The sequence below is a fragment of the Musa acuminata genome, chromosome BXJ3-6 (assembly GCF_036884655.1).
Source record: "Musa acuminata AAA Group cultivar baxijiao chromosome BXJ3-6, Cavendish_Baxijiao_AAA, whole genome shotgun sequence".
Classification (NCBI taxonomy): domain Eukaryota; kingdom Viridiplantae; phylum Streptophyta; class Magnoliopsida; order Zingiberales; family Musaceae; genus Musa; species Musa acuminata.
Window position 1 is genome coordinate 5,112,371 of NC_088354.1, and position 15,569 is coordinate 5,127,939.

Here is a 15,569-nt window from a genome sequence, read left to right on the forward strand (position 1 = left end):
GGATTTGGTGAGATGGGGGCATTGATGATAACGGCGGTCTCAGCGTGAGAAGTCGCCGCTTTTGTTCATGCGATCGGAAGTCCATTTATTGGATTTGGGGCTCCTACTACTTCGTCTTCCTTCTTATCGTTAATTAGTCAAACCTTACGTTGGCCTGAGAAGGACTAATTAATGCTCCCTCTATCCAGCAAGGATGGGGGAGGAGGAACGCAATCCGTCTCTCACAATCCTGATCACTATTCTTATCCGATTGAATGATCGATCCTTACAAGTTTAAGTTCCAAATTCTAGTTTTGTTTCTGTTTATATTGATCAGATATAGACCTTCTTTCTCGTTGAGAAGACAACCTTTGTTGGTCGTCAGAATCCAAACACGGATTTGTTGTGTGTCAGCTGTCACGTCCAACGGTGGGAGGAAAACTTCACCTCCCACATGAAAGTTACTTCTCCAAATTGACGTGGACTAAGCATGTCGTCTCTCGTGGTCGACACAAGATCCGCGGTAGATCCTGGTTCTCCCAAAAATATCTTTCCAGGATTCGATGTCTCCTTGTGAGCGCAGCGTGATTGATATGAAGCTTTGACGTTAAGTTCTGTTCCAAGACAAACTTAGGTGTGAGAACGACGTTGACCAAAAGAAGAAGAAGCTCACAGAAGAAAAGATCCCATTCGAGACAGGCCAAAAGAATTAGGCCAGCAATCTGCATCGAGACTAATCGATTTCACCACCTTAAAGTCCGGTGGATTTAGTCCAAATCCAGGCACAGAATCGGAGATGCTAACATAATCGACTGACTTCGTGTATGCTCCGTAGGATATCTCTGCTTGATCGGAAACTGGGGACTTTAGAACGAAGAAAGGCTTGTGGTGGTGCAAAGAGCGGTCTCATAGATGGAATCCGTGCCCACGTTGTACAATACACATTACACTGCAGCATCGACAAGCCCATCAATCACCACCTCGAAAGGTCTCCATCAGTTGTTGTTGTTGTTGTTGCTGTGCAGAGGCAATGATGGAGCTCTCCACATGATGCACAGGGAGAGGTCTCGCAGCGAACACCACAAGAGATAGGGGCTACAGTCCGTCCAGGATGAAGTGTGCAGTCGCAGGGAACTTTCCAAGGGGTGAGCTTTTAACACTTGCATGAACTGTGAGAGGAGACAGATGTGAATGCAGCGTAGCAGTCTGAAGTTGATGTTTGTGGAATGAACTCAGAGGTGTCAACTCTTTTGGCAATGGAAAGGGGAGCAGTGGGGTGAGGTGGCCAAGCAATTGTTGGAGACAGGAGAGGGTTGAGAGGGGGACAGAGCATGTCCACAAACACATGGCCTTCACAGTGTGGTTGGTTTCATGGAGAACAGCCATGGCCACAAGGTTGTATGTATGTATGTATGTATGTATCCATGGTAGGTGAATTGATATGTTCAAGTGGTACATTGCCATTCCTATGATTAAATTGCGAGAAGAGTAAGCTTTGAGTAGTAATAAACAATGTATCAAATCTTTTTCAATAGCCAAAGTTGAGGATCCATATAATAATATTACTATGGCTTGTTATTGTTATTATCATTATTATTGATATTATTGTTTTTACTTCTTTTTTAATTTTTATGACAAACACCGATAAAATTATAATAATGATTAGTTCAAAAGACCCATATACAAAGATAAAGACTCACACAGCTTAGCTTGACTCATTAAGAAATTTATTTTTTATAGTCAAAATCTAAACTTGAATCTAATCTTAATTTGATCTTAAATATGAATTTATTATATTTATTTTAGTTCTTTAGATATAGATGCTAAATTTGTATCTGACAAATTATTTATATGATGCAAAAAGTAAAAAGTGAAGACAAGATTTGATTCGAAGAACTTATTATCAAGTAAACTGAACTAATTGATTGATATCCAACAAAGTATATATAATGATAGAACATGATAGAATATGATGGTAGAGATACACATGTAATATCTTTATTTTTTTATATTCAAAAAGATCAATCACAAATTTGAAGAGCTAATTTGATTACGTTATTTTAGTGATTGATTAAGAAAAATTTTCTCCCTCAAAATCTGTATAAATACTCATCTCCTCAATGAATAAGGTTAATTTCATAACCTATTTCTTGATTCTACATATATGTATATTAGATACTAAACTAAACTCCTATTCAGCTTGAATTAGGAAGCCTAATATCCACAAGAAGAATTTACAGAGCTAAAAGAATATAAGCTATAATCAATTAAACCCATATAGCTGGAATTATTTCTCTCTCTCTCTCTCTCTCTCTCTCTCTCTCTCTCTCTCTCTCTCTCTCTCTCTCTCTCTCTCTCTCTCTGTAATATATATATATATATATATATATATTGAAGGCCTTTTTTTTTTTGCATGCTCATCTCAATCCAGCTTAAATTATGTCTCTCTATGATAGATAATGTCATCATTTAATATGTGCATGTGATTCCTGCACATATTCTAGATCTCCTCACACATCATGCAGTCGGCCTTGCAGTCTTACCAACCATTTCCAGCACTTTAAGAGCTTTGAACTGGTCATGGAAACTGCATCTCCCTTACTGTCTGCAGTACAAGGTTTGAAGTCAACTTTGATCCCTGTTGCTTCTTCTTCCTCCTCACCTCATGTTCAATGAAGAGAGTTATTGACTGCAACCTCCTTTTGTAGTGTTGAAGGTTGAAACTTGGAACAAAGACTTCATGGCACCAAACTCCCACTTCATTATACTTAGGTATACCACTGTGTAAAAGGAATCAGACAGTCTCTGCTTAGTGAATGTTCAGTATCAGATATGATAAGAAACATGAGTTGTGTATCTGTGTACTTCTAGTGACTGCCTCTGCAGTAGAATTTGATGGACAACTGTTCTATGTTTTGAAAATTGCTCAAGTTGGATTATTGTGCTATAGTTGCTTAAATTGGTCTGTCAGAAACATTAAAATGAATCACCATCAAAAAGTCAAATCAATATTTAAGTTGTTGACTGGTCATGCAAGATATGTGGTGCAGATGCTTATCTGTTTTCTTTAAAGAAGTACTATACAGTGTCTGTGGAAGAGAGAAGCTTATGATTCAGTGAAGACTACTAGAGGAGCTTAAGATATAATTTTCTCTGCACATGACAGAGAAGGAGCTTATTTGAATGACCATGATATTGGAGTCAAACCATGATTTAGGTCCAAAAATTCATCACAATTCTGAAGAACTGTGTTGAATGCTACCTGCTTCTTTGATGCAGATTCCAAGCCTACATAGCCTACTGATATGTGTTGCATAAATTCCTACCAAGAATTTTGGGAAAAGGTCTACAGCTGATCATGGAAAATGTGATGAACATGGCAGAAGCAGCTTTTGTTGAAAGCAGAAGGGTACAAGTGTTGATATTCTTCCAACCCAATAATTCCTAGTGGAAACTATCACAGAGACAAAATTTCTCCTAAAATGACTCCATGCATTTGGAGGTTTGTGAAGGAAATCCTCAATTCTGTGGAGTTTCCTGAGAACAATCATCACTGGTCCAATGTTTCCAGTGTTTCTCAAAGGAAAAAATAGTGGCTTTCTTCTGCTGTATCCATATAGACAACAAAATTATGATTCCATCATTTTCTATTAATCCACCTTACAGTTGAAAAAGATGTTTTATGGGATCATGAGAATATGATTGATGGATGCACATGAGAATATAATTTTTATTTTTATTTTAAAAAATAAAAATAATAATATTGGGATCGGTCAGTATAGTCGATTCGAATTACTTGAGAGTTTGGAATCATAAATTGAAGTAGAAAATTTTATGATCTAAGATTCATTTCTTTTATAAATACCTTATACATGTTCAGATTTTAATCGAGATAATTCTATTTTATTAAATAAAAATACAAAAATTAATAGAAAATCTGAGGATTATGAAATAATTCTTTGATTTATTTCATAATTATTAATCTCTAAGATTTTTTTTTTGAATATCTATATAATGGCTCAAATGATTATATCAAATAACAACAAATTATGGACGCAAAAGACAATTTGTGTGGGTTGATTTTTCCTGTGATTGCAGGAATATATATATATATATATATATATATATATATATATATATATATATGTTTTTATGAATATATAATACGAAAAGCTGAGTTGTGTTTCGCGTGTGAAGCGAAGGGTTTGCTCCTTTCGTCACCGCAACGTAAGCTAAAATGCTGCACTTGACGTCACTTTGCTACCACTTCACACTCTCTCTCTCTCTCTCTTCCAACTCTATCCCGAACGCGGTAACGAAGATAGATTGAAGATTCTTAGCCATTTCTTCCCTTCTTCCCCGTTTGACTCGACTCTCTCTCTCTAAGATGTGAGCGTTGAATCGGTCAGCACAAAGCCTTCTCTCATAATCCCTATTCTCCTTTGACCAACGACCGGTCTCTGGTTGACCAGCAAATGAAAGGAACGAAGAAGAACAAAAGAAAAAAGCACTTCCTGGTCTTAGTCAAAGTTCCATCTCCCGTCATCGGCACAAACCCTACCCTTCTCGTTATAATCCTTCCCCCCTCGTCAGGTTTAGATCCCACTCACATCCTTTCTTTATCTGCGTCATCCTTCTTCTCCTTCCTTGGAATGGAGCGAGACGGAGAGCGGCACTACCGGTGAATCCATGTGGCTGTTGCTCTCGTGGAAGCATCAGACACAGCATTGGCTTCTTGTTCTATAGCTGAGCTGGTTTAGGACGTGGGCGATGGACCTCAGCTCGCTCGTCGAGGTGCTAATGCACGGGGAGGAGCAATTGAGGCAGCTCGAAGCGTGCCTCGATGTGCATTCGCCTGTGGAGCACAAGAAGCAGCTCGTGCTGCAGGCGCAGTCTCACTTCAAGCGGGCTATTTCCATGGCCAAATCCATCGACCACGAGCGGTTCCGGCAGGGGCCCGGCGCCAGCGCCGCAGCGTTGGACTCGCCGCGTTCCAACAGCGGCGGGAGCGACAACTCCGACAAGGCCCTGAAGGAACAGGAGCGCAGGGAGATGTGCAAGAAGAGGTAGGTGGAGAGATCGATTCGGGGCGGGGAGCTTCTTCTACTTCAAAGCAGAGGAGGTTTCTTACTGGATCATGGATGTGCAGGAAGACTCTGCCGAAATGGACCAGCCAGATTCGAATCTCGTCGAGCGAAGGGGTGGATGGGCTCGACGACGGCCATAGCTGGAGAAAGTACGGGCAGAAGGAGATCCTTGGAGCCAAGTACCCAAGGTTACCATTCAAAGCTTCTTCTTCTTCTTCTTCTTCTTCGACTCTTTCTTCCCTCGGTGCTCACAGTAGGCCACTATTTGCAGAAGCTACTTCAGATGCACTCACCGCAACACCGTCGGATGTTTCGCCATGAAGCAAGTGCAGAGATCCGACGACGACCCCTCCGTCTTCGACATCACGTACCGAGGAGAGCACACTTGCCCCCAGAAGCCGCGAACCGTCGCGACCTCGGCCCTGCACCGACCAGACATCCACCAAAGCCAGCAGCGTCCTCGTCAAGATCAGCAGCTGCTTTTGAGCTTCCAAACCAGCCTGAAGGTGAAGACAGAAGGCTCGAGCTTCGAAGACCCAGACCAGAATTCTCCCTTCTCCTTCTCTTCGACCCCGATGAGCACTTTGTGTACGCCCCCAACCCCAGAGAACAAGTTCATGGGCAGCTTCTCGGCTGCGTTCCCCTCGCCTGCAACCTCGGAATCAAAGCACTTCTCGCCATCACCATGCCGGGTGAGCAGCTTCGGAGACGCTCCACCTCTGCATATAACAGAGTCCGACCTCAGTGACTTCATCTCTGCCACGACCTCAGCAGCCACCTCCTCCGCCATGGACATCGCCTTCATGCTCGACTCAGTGGGGTTCGACCCAGCTTTCCATTTCGATGCTTCGAGCTTCCTCCATAACCTGTGACCGACAGAGAAGCAGAGCAGTACGTGAAGCCCCTTCTCAATCATTTTGAGGAATTCTTCCCTTATAACATAAGTAGAATTTGCAATGGCATCTGCTGCTGCCTTTTTGCTATAGATTTTAACTTGAATTTGGTGTTTCAATTAGCAGTGTGTAGATGAGAGATGATGTACTCTGTAGTAGAACATATTCGTAGTGTGATGCTTGTGATTGGAACTCCAGCATCTCAAGCTAAATCTATTTCCTTGGAATGTCATCAGTATGTATGCTTGTCGTCGAGTCAAACGAATCAAGAACATGTATGAGCTCCATTGCAGTAGATGCAAAAACTGGAGCCATGTAATTAGGAAAGAAACAAAGGTGCATGAGAAATCTAACATAGAAGAAAAGGATGATGATTTAGTGCAACAGGTCCCATCCATGTGGAATCTATTAAGGATCAATGTAGATAGAGAAGGATTCATGTACACAGAACAAGATTAGTGCAATAGGTCCCATCAATATGTAATTTAGGAAAGATCAACATCATCATAAACATTTCATTCTACTGCTCCAAAGAAGAAGAGACTGCACTGATGACAAAAGTATTATGACCACAACAAAATAAAATTAGCCATCACATCATCTTCCAATCACCTTTTTCTTTAATCTTTACTGTGTACATTTAATAGACATCACCTTTGTTTCATCTACCTCAAGAAGAAGACAACCCACGAGAACACTGCACACATAACGTGACCTCTATCTATCGCCCACAAGTCAAATTCCCCATGTCCAAACTACCCCCGGCTTCTTCCCTCTCACTGGAACCCCAGTAGCTGCTCGGGATCATTAGTAGAAACCAGAAGCAGGCCCAAGGAACGAAATCTTCGTCATGAGATGGGTGCCAGTGGCTTCACAGTCGAGGCAGTGAACCGCTCCGACACGGTCTTCCTCACCGCTCTATCGGTCTCCGGCGAGGCCGTCTCCTTCTCACAGACCTCCGGGATGGACTCGAGTGGGCCAGACCGCAAGTATGCGGCGTGCAGCGCCTGCTCCTGGTGCCCGTGCGACTGCAGTTGCACCCCGAACATGGACTTCATGCGGAGCACGGAGCGGAGGAGCTTCTGCACCGATCTGGAGAACCTGGATCGCTTCTTTCTGGGGGGCGCCAGTGCCGGTGGAGGCGTCTCGGAGAGGTGCGGCATGGACATGCAACGGGCGGCGATGGCCGAGTCGAGTTGCCGTATGAAGGACTTGAGCTCGAAGGAGTCGTAAAGGGAGCTGCTGCAGTCCCATGCGAGGCTTCTATCCGTACCCATCAGACAGGATGAGGTCGAGGAGGGGGAGAGAGAGAGAGGGTCTTATGAGAGGAGAGATGGGAGAGATGCTTTACAAGTGGACGAACGCGGCCCTAACGCGTCTCCGACGTAAAGGAAGAGTCACGACGGCTCCACTCCTACCATTAAATTACTGGGCCCTTTGGGGTGGTGGTCGTGGTCTTGAATGAGATGAGGTCCACGCAGACACAGTTATAATGAGTTGTACTCTCTCAAAGCTACATAACGATGATGATGCCAATTGAGCTCGAATGGAGTGGGATTAAATGGAGATATTACCATCTTTTTATATTTGATATGCCTAACATAGTCAACAATGAAATCTTATTATGGTACATATGGGTCAACTATGATGTGATCTCTCACCTATGATCATCATCATACTCTTTGATTCTATTCACGAATGATTTTATTTATTTATTTTTATCATATATCAACTACAAAACCAATAATCATAATCCGATATGATGAGATAATTACTCGTCTCTCATATATTAATATAGCCTTCTTTTGTGAGAGTAAACTATGGTGTTACAGTATTAGCCTAAACTATGGTAATACTTTACATTGAAGAGTTGCAACCAATGGTAGATAAAGAGGACCAGAAATATAAGAGATATTGAACCTTCTTTGTAGCATTACCATCTAATTCTCTGTTTAAGTTGTTCTTCACTTCTCATCTGTTATAAAGTTTATCAGCCATGTATAAAAATTAAGCTTTAATTTAATTTCCCAGTGACTACTAATACTAATCAAACTCCTAATTTGAGATACTATTGTAACCCAAAACTTAATCTTCATTCCTTACAAAATTTCTTTTTTTTTTTGTTCTCAAACCAATTTCCCATTCAAAAACCTGAAAAAGACAATCCTGCATAGCTTTTGTGCAAAGTGCACTGCAAGAAAATAAATACCAGAGCATAAAAAAAAGGGGGAATTAAACGAGTGAAAAAAAAAACAATGCAAAACAAAAGAAATTTGACATATACATGTTTCTGGTTAGTTCCAGGCATGATCACTTGCTTTCGGATTGCTTAATATCTTTTGGAACCTAAACACATCTTTGAGACAAACTAAAGCAATCAGTATCAACACATGATGTGTTACAAGAATTGGCATGGTCATATTGAGACTGAAAAGGCTAAAGAACAGTAAAGAAAGCAACGCAAAACCAACCATAACTAAGGCTGACAAGATTTTATAGGAGAGCAGCCATTTTTACATTAGTAGAAAGTGACCATTTAACAGGGATAACACAAGAGTCTAGGCCAGAAGAAATTGAGGTGCATAGGCCCAAACTGTAATTTCACATGCAAATATTCGAGCCTCGAATGCATGATCTGCTTCATAAATATAACAAAAGAGTGATAACAGACATAAACCATGTCAGATATATATATATATATATATATATATATATATATATATATATCAGTTAAAGCACCACCTGATATAGAGCACAGGGAGAGAGGAAACAACCTCCACCTCCAGCCACCACATCTAACCCATGGCATACTTCTGGGTCCAGCTCCGTGCAGTGGTCTCATACTTGTTACTATCAGTCTTGTAAATGTGTGCAATCTCTGGAACCAATGGATCATCAGGGTTTGGGTCCGTCAGAAGTGAACAGATTGAAAGCAATACCTGAAAAATAGCCAAAAGCAAACATCAAGGGCTTCAGTACTTATCTTTAACATTATGTCGCTGACGGTGGTATATTGTAGTTTCATAGGTCTGAATAGGGAAAAACAGTCTTTCTGCATGAGGAAGTAACCTGCAGGCATCTAAACACTGTCGCTATCCCACAAGGGTGGAAGTCTCATGCAATGGGCTGCCCTTATTAAAAGCATTAATGGAGCGATGTAACTTATCTTAAATTGTTGCTCCACAAGTGAACCAACATATCTATCCAAAAGAATTCTCATCAGATACAAAAGTAGTCACAAACGTATAAACTGGTTATTACAAAACCCGAAAACAACTCACTTATTTAGCAACCAAGCAGAGGTTAAGCCTTGCCAATTGGCCTACCTCCCCTTTTATTGGATATTTAATACTAGATATAGTAACCACAACAAATACCTTGCACCAGCCTCAGACAAGATCAAACAGATTAGAGGTGGAACAGACCACTCCAGTCCATGTGCTTGGACGTCCAAAATGAGGATTCAATCAGACGAAAAAAGATTTGTACCCTCCCAAGTCCTTCTATTTAAGATCATATGAATTGAAGAACTCCCATCGTTTGGTCACAAAAATATAGAGTACTCTTCATTTTTTATACCAACTGACGTAGTCTGCCTGTAGGACTCAAAGACATACCTATGAGATTTGGCTTTCAATAATGGATGAGGAATATCAGATCTTAGCCTTCTGTTAACTGATATACCATTGTCATTAAACCTTCAATGATTTATGTTGGACTAACTTATTGGTACCAGGAGTTTTCAAATGTTCTTTTTTTTTTCTGGAAAAGACGTAAAATAGATCCTTCAGAACAATGCATCCAATGTGGTAAAGATAGTAGTCTGCTCAATCAATTTTATTAGGTTATTAATTAGAACTGCAAACACATCCTACAAAAAGGGATAGATTTTGACAAATCAGTTGAGACTAGTAACACTACATCTGTAGAATATACATTTGTGAAAGACTTTGATGAATTAATATTGTGATTGATGCTTTGATCATTTATCATGTGCATTACTTTATATAAGCATAGCTCATTTCATCTATAAAACCTACTAAACTGGAATGTCTCCATGAAGAAAATCAAAACTATTCTTTACCTGCTACACCATCCACAAACTGCCAACTTATGAAAATTAGCTTAATTATCTACCATAAAAACTGCATCAGCTGACAATCAAGTTACTGATTATAAGAGACCATCATTGATAAAGGAACAAAAAATTAGCTGTGTGGTGTCATAAACCAATCCATTAAACTAAAACGGATGAACTTTAATAAATAGTTGTGAAGCATAAATGGCAGTTGATAGTTCAAATGTAAGCAAATACATTTACCATGACATCCTATGAAAATTTAACGGGTCAAAATTCCAGGAAAAATATTAAGTCTATAGCTTGGTTCTTCTATGAGGGAATGATGGCAATGAATAGTTAGATCTTAGATGTGTAACTAGTGAATGTTTATGGTTCAAGAAACCCAGGAAAAAACTGCTTAAAATTTCACTCGACCATTGTAGAATATAAATCAGTAACCTTGGAAATGGTTAATGCAGGGCTCCATTGCTCTTTTAAGATGTCAAGGCAAATGCTTCCATTGCTGTTGATATTTGGATGGTAGACTTTTGTCCTGAATGCTACCTGCAAGAATCAATCATCTATTAACTTAGCAAACACTTCACATCATGTGACAGTGTCAGTTAGACCATATTAATCCTATTTTTTACAGCAGCCAGGACCCAAATTATCTCTGTGGTGGGCCCAAATTACTTCACTTCATCTGTAAACTATCAAGTAAAATCAGTTAATGACACAGCTGTTCTGTATACAACCAGGAAAATTACTTCAATGACATCTTTAATCAAGAACCCACATGCAGCAATGGCAGAGATTTCAAGATAGCAATATCAATTTACAGAATAAATAAAAACCTGCCGAAGACCTGAATTACAAGAATGTAAAAGTCAAACAATTAGTTCAATGTCACCAAAGGGACAAAAAGAAACCAAACATCTAGCTTTGAGTTCCTGCTCTATGAAGGTTTTGTTTCAAAGAAGTCGAGACTTTTCTTAATTTTGTATCTCTAGAATCTTGCCCTGTAGTGAGACTGTGAGAGTGAATATGATACTTTTCTCATAAATAATCTTTTTTAAGGAAATTTTAAGAAGACAAAGACTCCTCATCAACATTTCTTTTCAACACTAAATTGTGTTTTTCGCTCCTTTTCTTTTTTCCAGAAATTTTAGGTTTGCAATCCAAATTTCATTGTGAATAACCACCTTTTATTTTGACATAGTAATGAAAAACACATCTTTCCAAATAGGTATCTACGAGGAAGCTATTTAGTAAAAGTTCGATTACGATCACTAAGACATTTCTCTAATCACCAAGAAAGGACCAAGACTAAGATCATCCAAAACCTTACTAAAATCTTTCTCGATGCTAATCTTCCGTGAACAAAATATATCATAATTAACTTGTAATTTTATCAAGATAGATTCGAACATGCAGCAAACTCCTTCACAAACAGAAGCCTATGCAGCAATCGAGCTGCATAGCCACTAATTTGGTCATCACTTAATTCTTGAAGCTGTCATAATCTTAATCTTAGGAAGGTTATTAGGGTAAGCAGTAGCATATCAAGTTTATGCTTGATATGTCTGAACAGCTTTTGCATTTGTCAAGATCAATTATTGATGCATCATGCTGCACTTACAGCCACAGTGATAACTAGAACTGAGCTTATTCCTAAATTATGCATTACTAAAAGATAAAGGTAAATGAAAGCTAAGCAATCCAGATAAAAGAACAGTTTCTAAGTAACATCTTGAAGTAACACAAGGAAGTTCAAGCCAACAGGAAGCCTAACAAAAAATTTAAACATTCACTGGAGTTTATGGTACCTTGGGTGGTTTGAATGGATAGTCTGGAGGAAAGTGGATGGTTACTAGAAAGACGCCCCCAGCATAAGGACTATCAGGGGGACCCATTAGAGTAGCTTGCCAATGAAACATGTCTTCTGCCACAGGGCCTATTAAGGTGCAAAACCAGTCGAACTTACAAAGTAAATATAAAGTTTATGATCCTAGAAAGTCTTCAAATATCATAAAGTTACTGACAAATTGATTACGGGAGAAACAAATTCAAGCTTTAAGCTCAAAAATACAAGTAAACTAGTAAGTGTTTTCTTGCATGACACATTATGCTGGAAGTGTGTGGGAGTCACCTGAACAATATATAGCATATGAACACAAAACATGTGATTGCAAAGTCCATTTATTACAGAACATACAAATATTCAATCTTTAAATGATAGACACAATGCAATGACAAAAGTGAACATATGATTGAATTGAGTTATGAATGCTTCACCAGTTAAGTGTTTTCATATTTTTCATGTTTCTAAGAAACAAGAGACTTTTCGTTTCCATCTGCTGAAGTTGGCTTGCCTAATATGTAATTGAACGATTCACCTTGTATGTCTGATAATATCCTGATACAAGGATTGTTTTTTTGCAGCACTCTAGCAAATGCGTAGCAACAATAGCTGGCAGATTTTGTGTATTTAGTTTAGAGCACCAACATAAGAAATAAAAGCATATTTATACAACTAAAAAGATATGTTACTCGCCCTTTAAATGATGGATGAAACATTCAAACATTAGAGAATGTACCATATCATTTATACATGAACATGATTGCAAAATCCACAGTGCAAATACTAGAAACAATATAATAAAATTTCCAGCTAAAACAAGTGACAATCAAAGGCTCGCTGTTACAAGCTTGGAATGCCCCTTTTAACTGGAAGATGAAATACAAAGTTCATCTCAAGAAAATTCTGGTTACAATAAAGATCTATGTCTGCAGAAAACTGTGAATCTGGAAATGACCTAACAGCAGCAATTGATTCTGTCCTTTCACCAGAGGAGAGAGCTCATGTTTGTCCACCATTTTGATTCAATGACAGACTGGCACAAAAGTTAAGCCTCAAAAGCAAAAAGTTTATTTAAAAAAGGATCCATAATCTCATAGGTCTGTGAGAAGATAATTGGGAAATGGGTACAAGACATAAAGAAGCCTAGATACATATGCTGCAACTGCAGTAAGGATCTGTGACAAGATCCTTCAGCTCCTTCATGACGCTTTAAAGACATTGCTGAAGACCTTATTTGGTAAAAATGGCAGATTGATCCAAACAGAATAGCAAAATAAAGAGGCAATGTAATGCTGAGATATGAGAAAGGAATGGCACCGGAAATTCTTCTGTCCTACACAATGTAGGTTACGAACAAAAGGAATAGTACCTAAGAAGCGTGAACCAATCTTTTTTTTCTCTCTTTTCTTGAGATGATAAAATATACTGAGTCAAATATATATATTCATATGTATATATTGAGTCAGAGCTTCACTGTTATTATTGCAATGGCACACAAAAATTTGTGTAAGTAGCATTGACAATTTGTAGTGTCGCAATCAAGGTCTTCAATTTCGAATAATACCACCCGTATCGGGCGATACGTACCGATCCGCCAACAGGCTGATACACGGACCGCCCGTTATCGGACGATATATATATATATATATATATATACTGAACGGTATACTGCTCGATATACAATATTATACTGTTCAGTATACCGCTCAATGTATAATATTGTACTGTTCGGTAGACCGCTCGGTATACAATATTGTACCGTCCTGAGCGAACGTCGAAACTCCAATACGGTACGAAATTGCCAACCTTGATATATATATATATATATATATAAGATTTTTTTTGTACTTATATATATATACCCATATATATAGAGGCGACGTCACCCTGCCCGAGAGAAGAGAGGCAACGTCGCTGAAAAAGATTTTTTTTTACTATATATATATATATATATATATATATATATATATATATATATACACCGAAAGATATACCCAAATATACCGCTCGATATACAGTATCGTACCGTGCCAAGCGAATCTCGAAACTCGGGTGCGGTACGAAATTTCAATATGTGTCTAGATTCCAACTGTTAAACACTTTCTTACTGCATATTGGATATAAATGCATTAGACGATCTAAACCATCAGCAATTGAACCCAGCAGCCAATAAGACCTAGCACAAGAGAGACGTTTAGGATGAGCATGATATCAAGAACAGATGACGTTAAGGAGTATGACACATTTATTTCAGAATACTTGATGTCTAGGATAAGTTTATGTACAGCTACTTCAAAAAAAGAATGGAGCATGAATAGGCTCTACTTATCTCTATCCTAAATGTAGCATCTGCAATAACATCACTCGTGAATGAACACCCGAACACCCTCAAAGAATCAAATAATCAGTTCTCGTGGCCATCAGCTAATATGTGCACACCAGTAGCATCATCCAAGAACCTAAACAGAATTCAACCTCTAAATTCAATATGAGCCCCTATAATAAAATACCATGAGGAGGTTCCAAGTTGCGGCACTAAAACTAGCTTTAAAGAGGGAAAAGGGAGGAAAAAGAAAGAACTCTTCCAGACGACTGGGGTCGCAGCTCCCGTCGTACAAGAAACTTAAGAGAAGAACAAAAGCATACATCTTTACCGCGAAAATCTCAGATCTTAACCATTCCACAACGATCTCAAGGGGGAACCCTTCTATGCCCCAAGCATGCGGACCTTAAAACCCAAGCAGCTCGTCGTAATCAGAAGAAAAAGAAAGCAAAAGAACCAAATTTGACGAAATCACAAATCTAATCTAGCTTTATTTAGATCGGCGGTACCTGCACTGCAAGAAGTAGGGGGGTCCTTCTGAAGATCCTTGAGCTCCTTCAAAATCCGCTTGGAGGCCATGGCAAGAACGCCCGACTGTTCCAACCAACCCCAGAATCGATCGGATCGCGAAGAGAACGACAATAATTCGAAAAAAACACACCAGGATCGAACCAAACACGTACCTATTCGAATCTTCGAAGCCTCTCCTCTTCTCCCAAATACGAGTCGAGCGGAAGAGGAAGAGAGCAAGGAGAAAGGCGTTTGTTAGGCGGAGCCGAGACTTATTCCCCGACACCCTTATAATAATAATAATAATAACAACAACAACAATAACAATAATAATAATAATAATAGTAATAATAATGGTGATGATGATGGCACAGTCTACTGCTACTATTATTATTATTATTATTATATGAAAATGGTAGGTGGAAAGCGTGCCATTTTTTAGGATTATATATTAATAAAAATAAGTACTTTATGTTCCTATTTTATTGCTTTTCATTCTTTGTGTTTATTTGAGTGGCTGTTGTTCGATGCTGAGACTATAGTGGAGGCCACCATTCAAGAATTCAAGAATATATATATATATATATATATATATATATATATATATATATATATATATATATATATATATATATATATATATATATCTCACAATAATAGCCCATTATGTACAATCCTTACAACAAAGGGAATGGCTTTGTCAGGAGCATATTGGAGCTCCAATTTAGATTTAACGGGTTTGGCATAATGGGCCATAAAGTTTCCCTTGCTAAGCCCATAGACATTCAAGATATAAAGCCCAGTTGACCGACATCGGAGAGGAGACTCAATTGGCCCATGATATATATATATATAT

General features: G+C 38.9%; 3 protein-coding genes and 1 long non-coding RNA gene across 4 annotated transcripts; 1 reads left to right on the forward strand and 3 right to left on the reverse strand.

Annotated features, from left to right (window-relative positions):
- Nucleotides 1-4,572: 4,572 nt before the first annotated feature.
- Nucleotides 4,573-6,151, forward strand: LOC135639689 (probable WRKY transcription factor 41). Its single transcript, XM_065153554.1, has 3 exons — nucleotides 4,573-5,045; nucleotides 5,129-5,254; nucleotides 5,338-6,151. The coding sequence occupies exons 1-3, from the start codon at nucleotides 4,750-4,752 to the stop codon at nucleotides 5,936-5,938; spliced, it is 1,023 nt and encodes a 340-aa protein (XP_065009626.1). The 5' UTR covers nucleotides 4,573-4,749; the 3' UTR covers nucleotides 5,939-6,151.
- A 656-nt stretch (nucleotides 6,152-6,807) lies between these two features.
- On the reverse strand, nucleotides 6,808-7,236 carry LOC135640750 (uncharacterized). Its single transcript, XM_065155466.1, has one exon. The coding sequence runs from the start codon at nucleotides 7,234-7,236 to the stop codon at nucleotides 6,808-6,810; it is 429 nt and encodes a 142-aa protein (XP_065011538.1).
- Nucleotides 7,237-8,432: 1,196 nt separating this feature from the next.
- Nucleotides 8,433-15,021, reverse strand: LOC135639412 (ubiquitin-conjugating enzyme E2 10-like). Its single transcript, XM_065153154.1, has 5 exons — nucleotides 14,887-15,021; nucleotides 14,713-14,797; nucleotides 11,846-11,973; nucleotides 10,479-10,583; nucleotides 8,433-8,898 (listed from the first exon to the last, which is right to left on the reverse strand). Exons 2-5 carry the CDS (start codon nucleotides 14,780-14,782, stop codon nucleotides 8,755-8,757), a joined length of 447 nt encoding a protein of 148 aa, XP_065009226.1. The 5' UTR covers nucleotides 14,783-14,797; nucleotides 14,887-15,021; the 3' UTR covers nucleotides 8,433-8,754.
- Nucleotides 12,662-14,703, reverse strand: LOC135639413 (uncharacterized). Its single transcript, XR_010496930.1, has 2 exons — nucleotides 14,527-14,703; nucleotides 12,662-14,339 (listed from the first exon to the last, which is right to left on the reverse strand). It is a non-coding gene; the product is annotated as an uncharacterized LOC135639413 (long non-coding RNA).
- Nucleotides 15,022-15,569: the final 548 nt, after the last annotated feature.

What these genes read in the sequence shown, in the direction of transcription:
- LOC135639689 (XM_065153554.1), top strand. Translation starts at nt 4,750, where the DNA reads ATGGACCTCAGCTCGCTCGTCGAGGTGCTAATGCACGGGGAGGAGCAA. An exon ending in AGGGAGATGTGCAAGAAGAG is followed by an intron (nt 5,046 to 5,128) that starts GTAGGTGGAGAG and finishes ATGGATGTGCAG; the next exon opens with GAAGACTCTGCCGAAATGGA. An exon ending in CTTGGAGCCAAGTACCCAAG is followed by an intron (nt 5,255 to 5,337) that starts GTTACCATTCAA and finishes CACTATTTGCAG; the next exon opens with AAGCTACTTCAGATGCACTC.
- LOC135640750 (XM_065155466.1), bottom strand. Translation starts at nt 7,236, where the DNA reads ATGGGTACGGATAGAAGCCTCGCATGGGACTGCAGCAGCTCCCTTTAC.
- LOC135639412 (XM_065153154.1), bottom strand. Translation starts at nt 14,782, where the DNA reads ATGGCCTCCAAGCGGATTTTGAAGGAGCTCAAGGATCTTCAGAAGGAC. An exon ending in ATCCATTCAAACCACCCAAG is followed by an intron (nt 10,584 to 11,845) that starts GTACCATAAACT and finishes TGATTCTTGCAG; the next exon opens with GTAGCATTCAGGACAAAAGT. An exon ending in CTGCATTAACCATTTCCAAG is followed by an intron (nt 8,899 to 10,478) that starts GTTACTGATTTA and finishes GCTATTTTTCAG; the next exon opens with GTATTGCTTTCAATCTGTTC.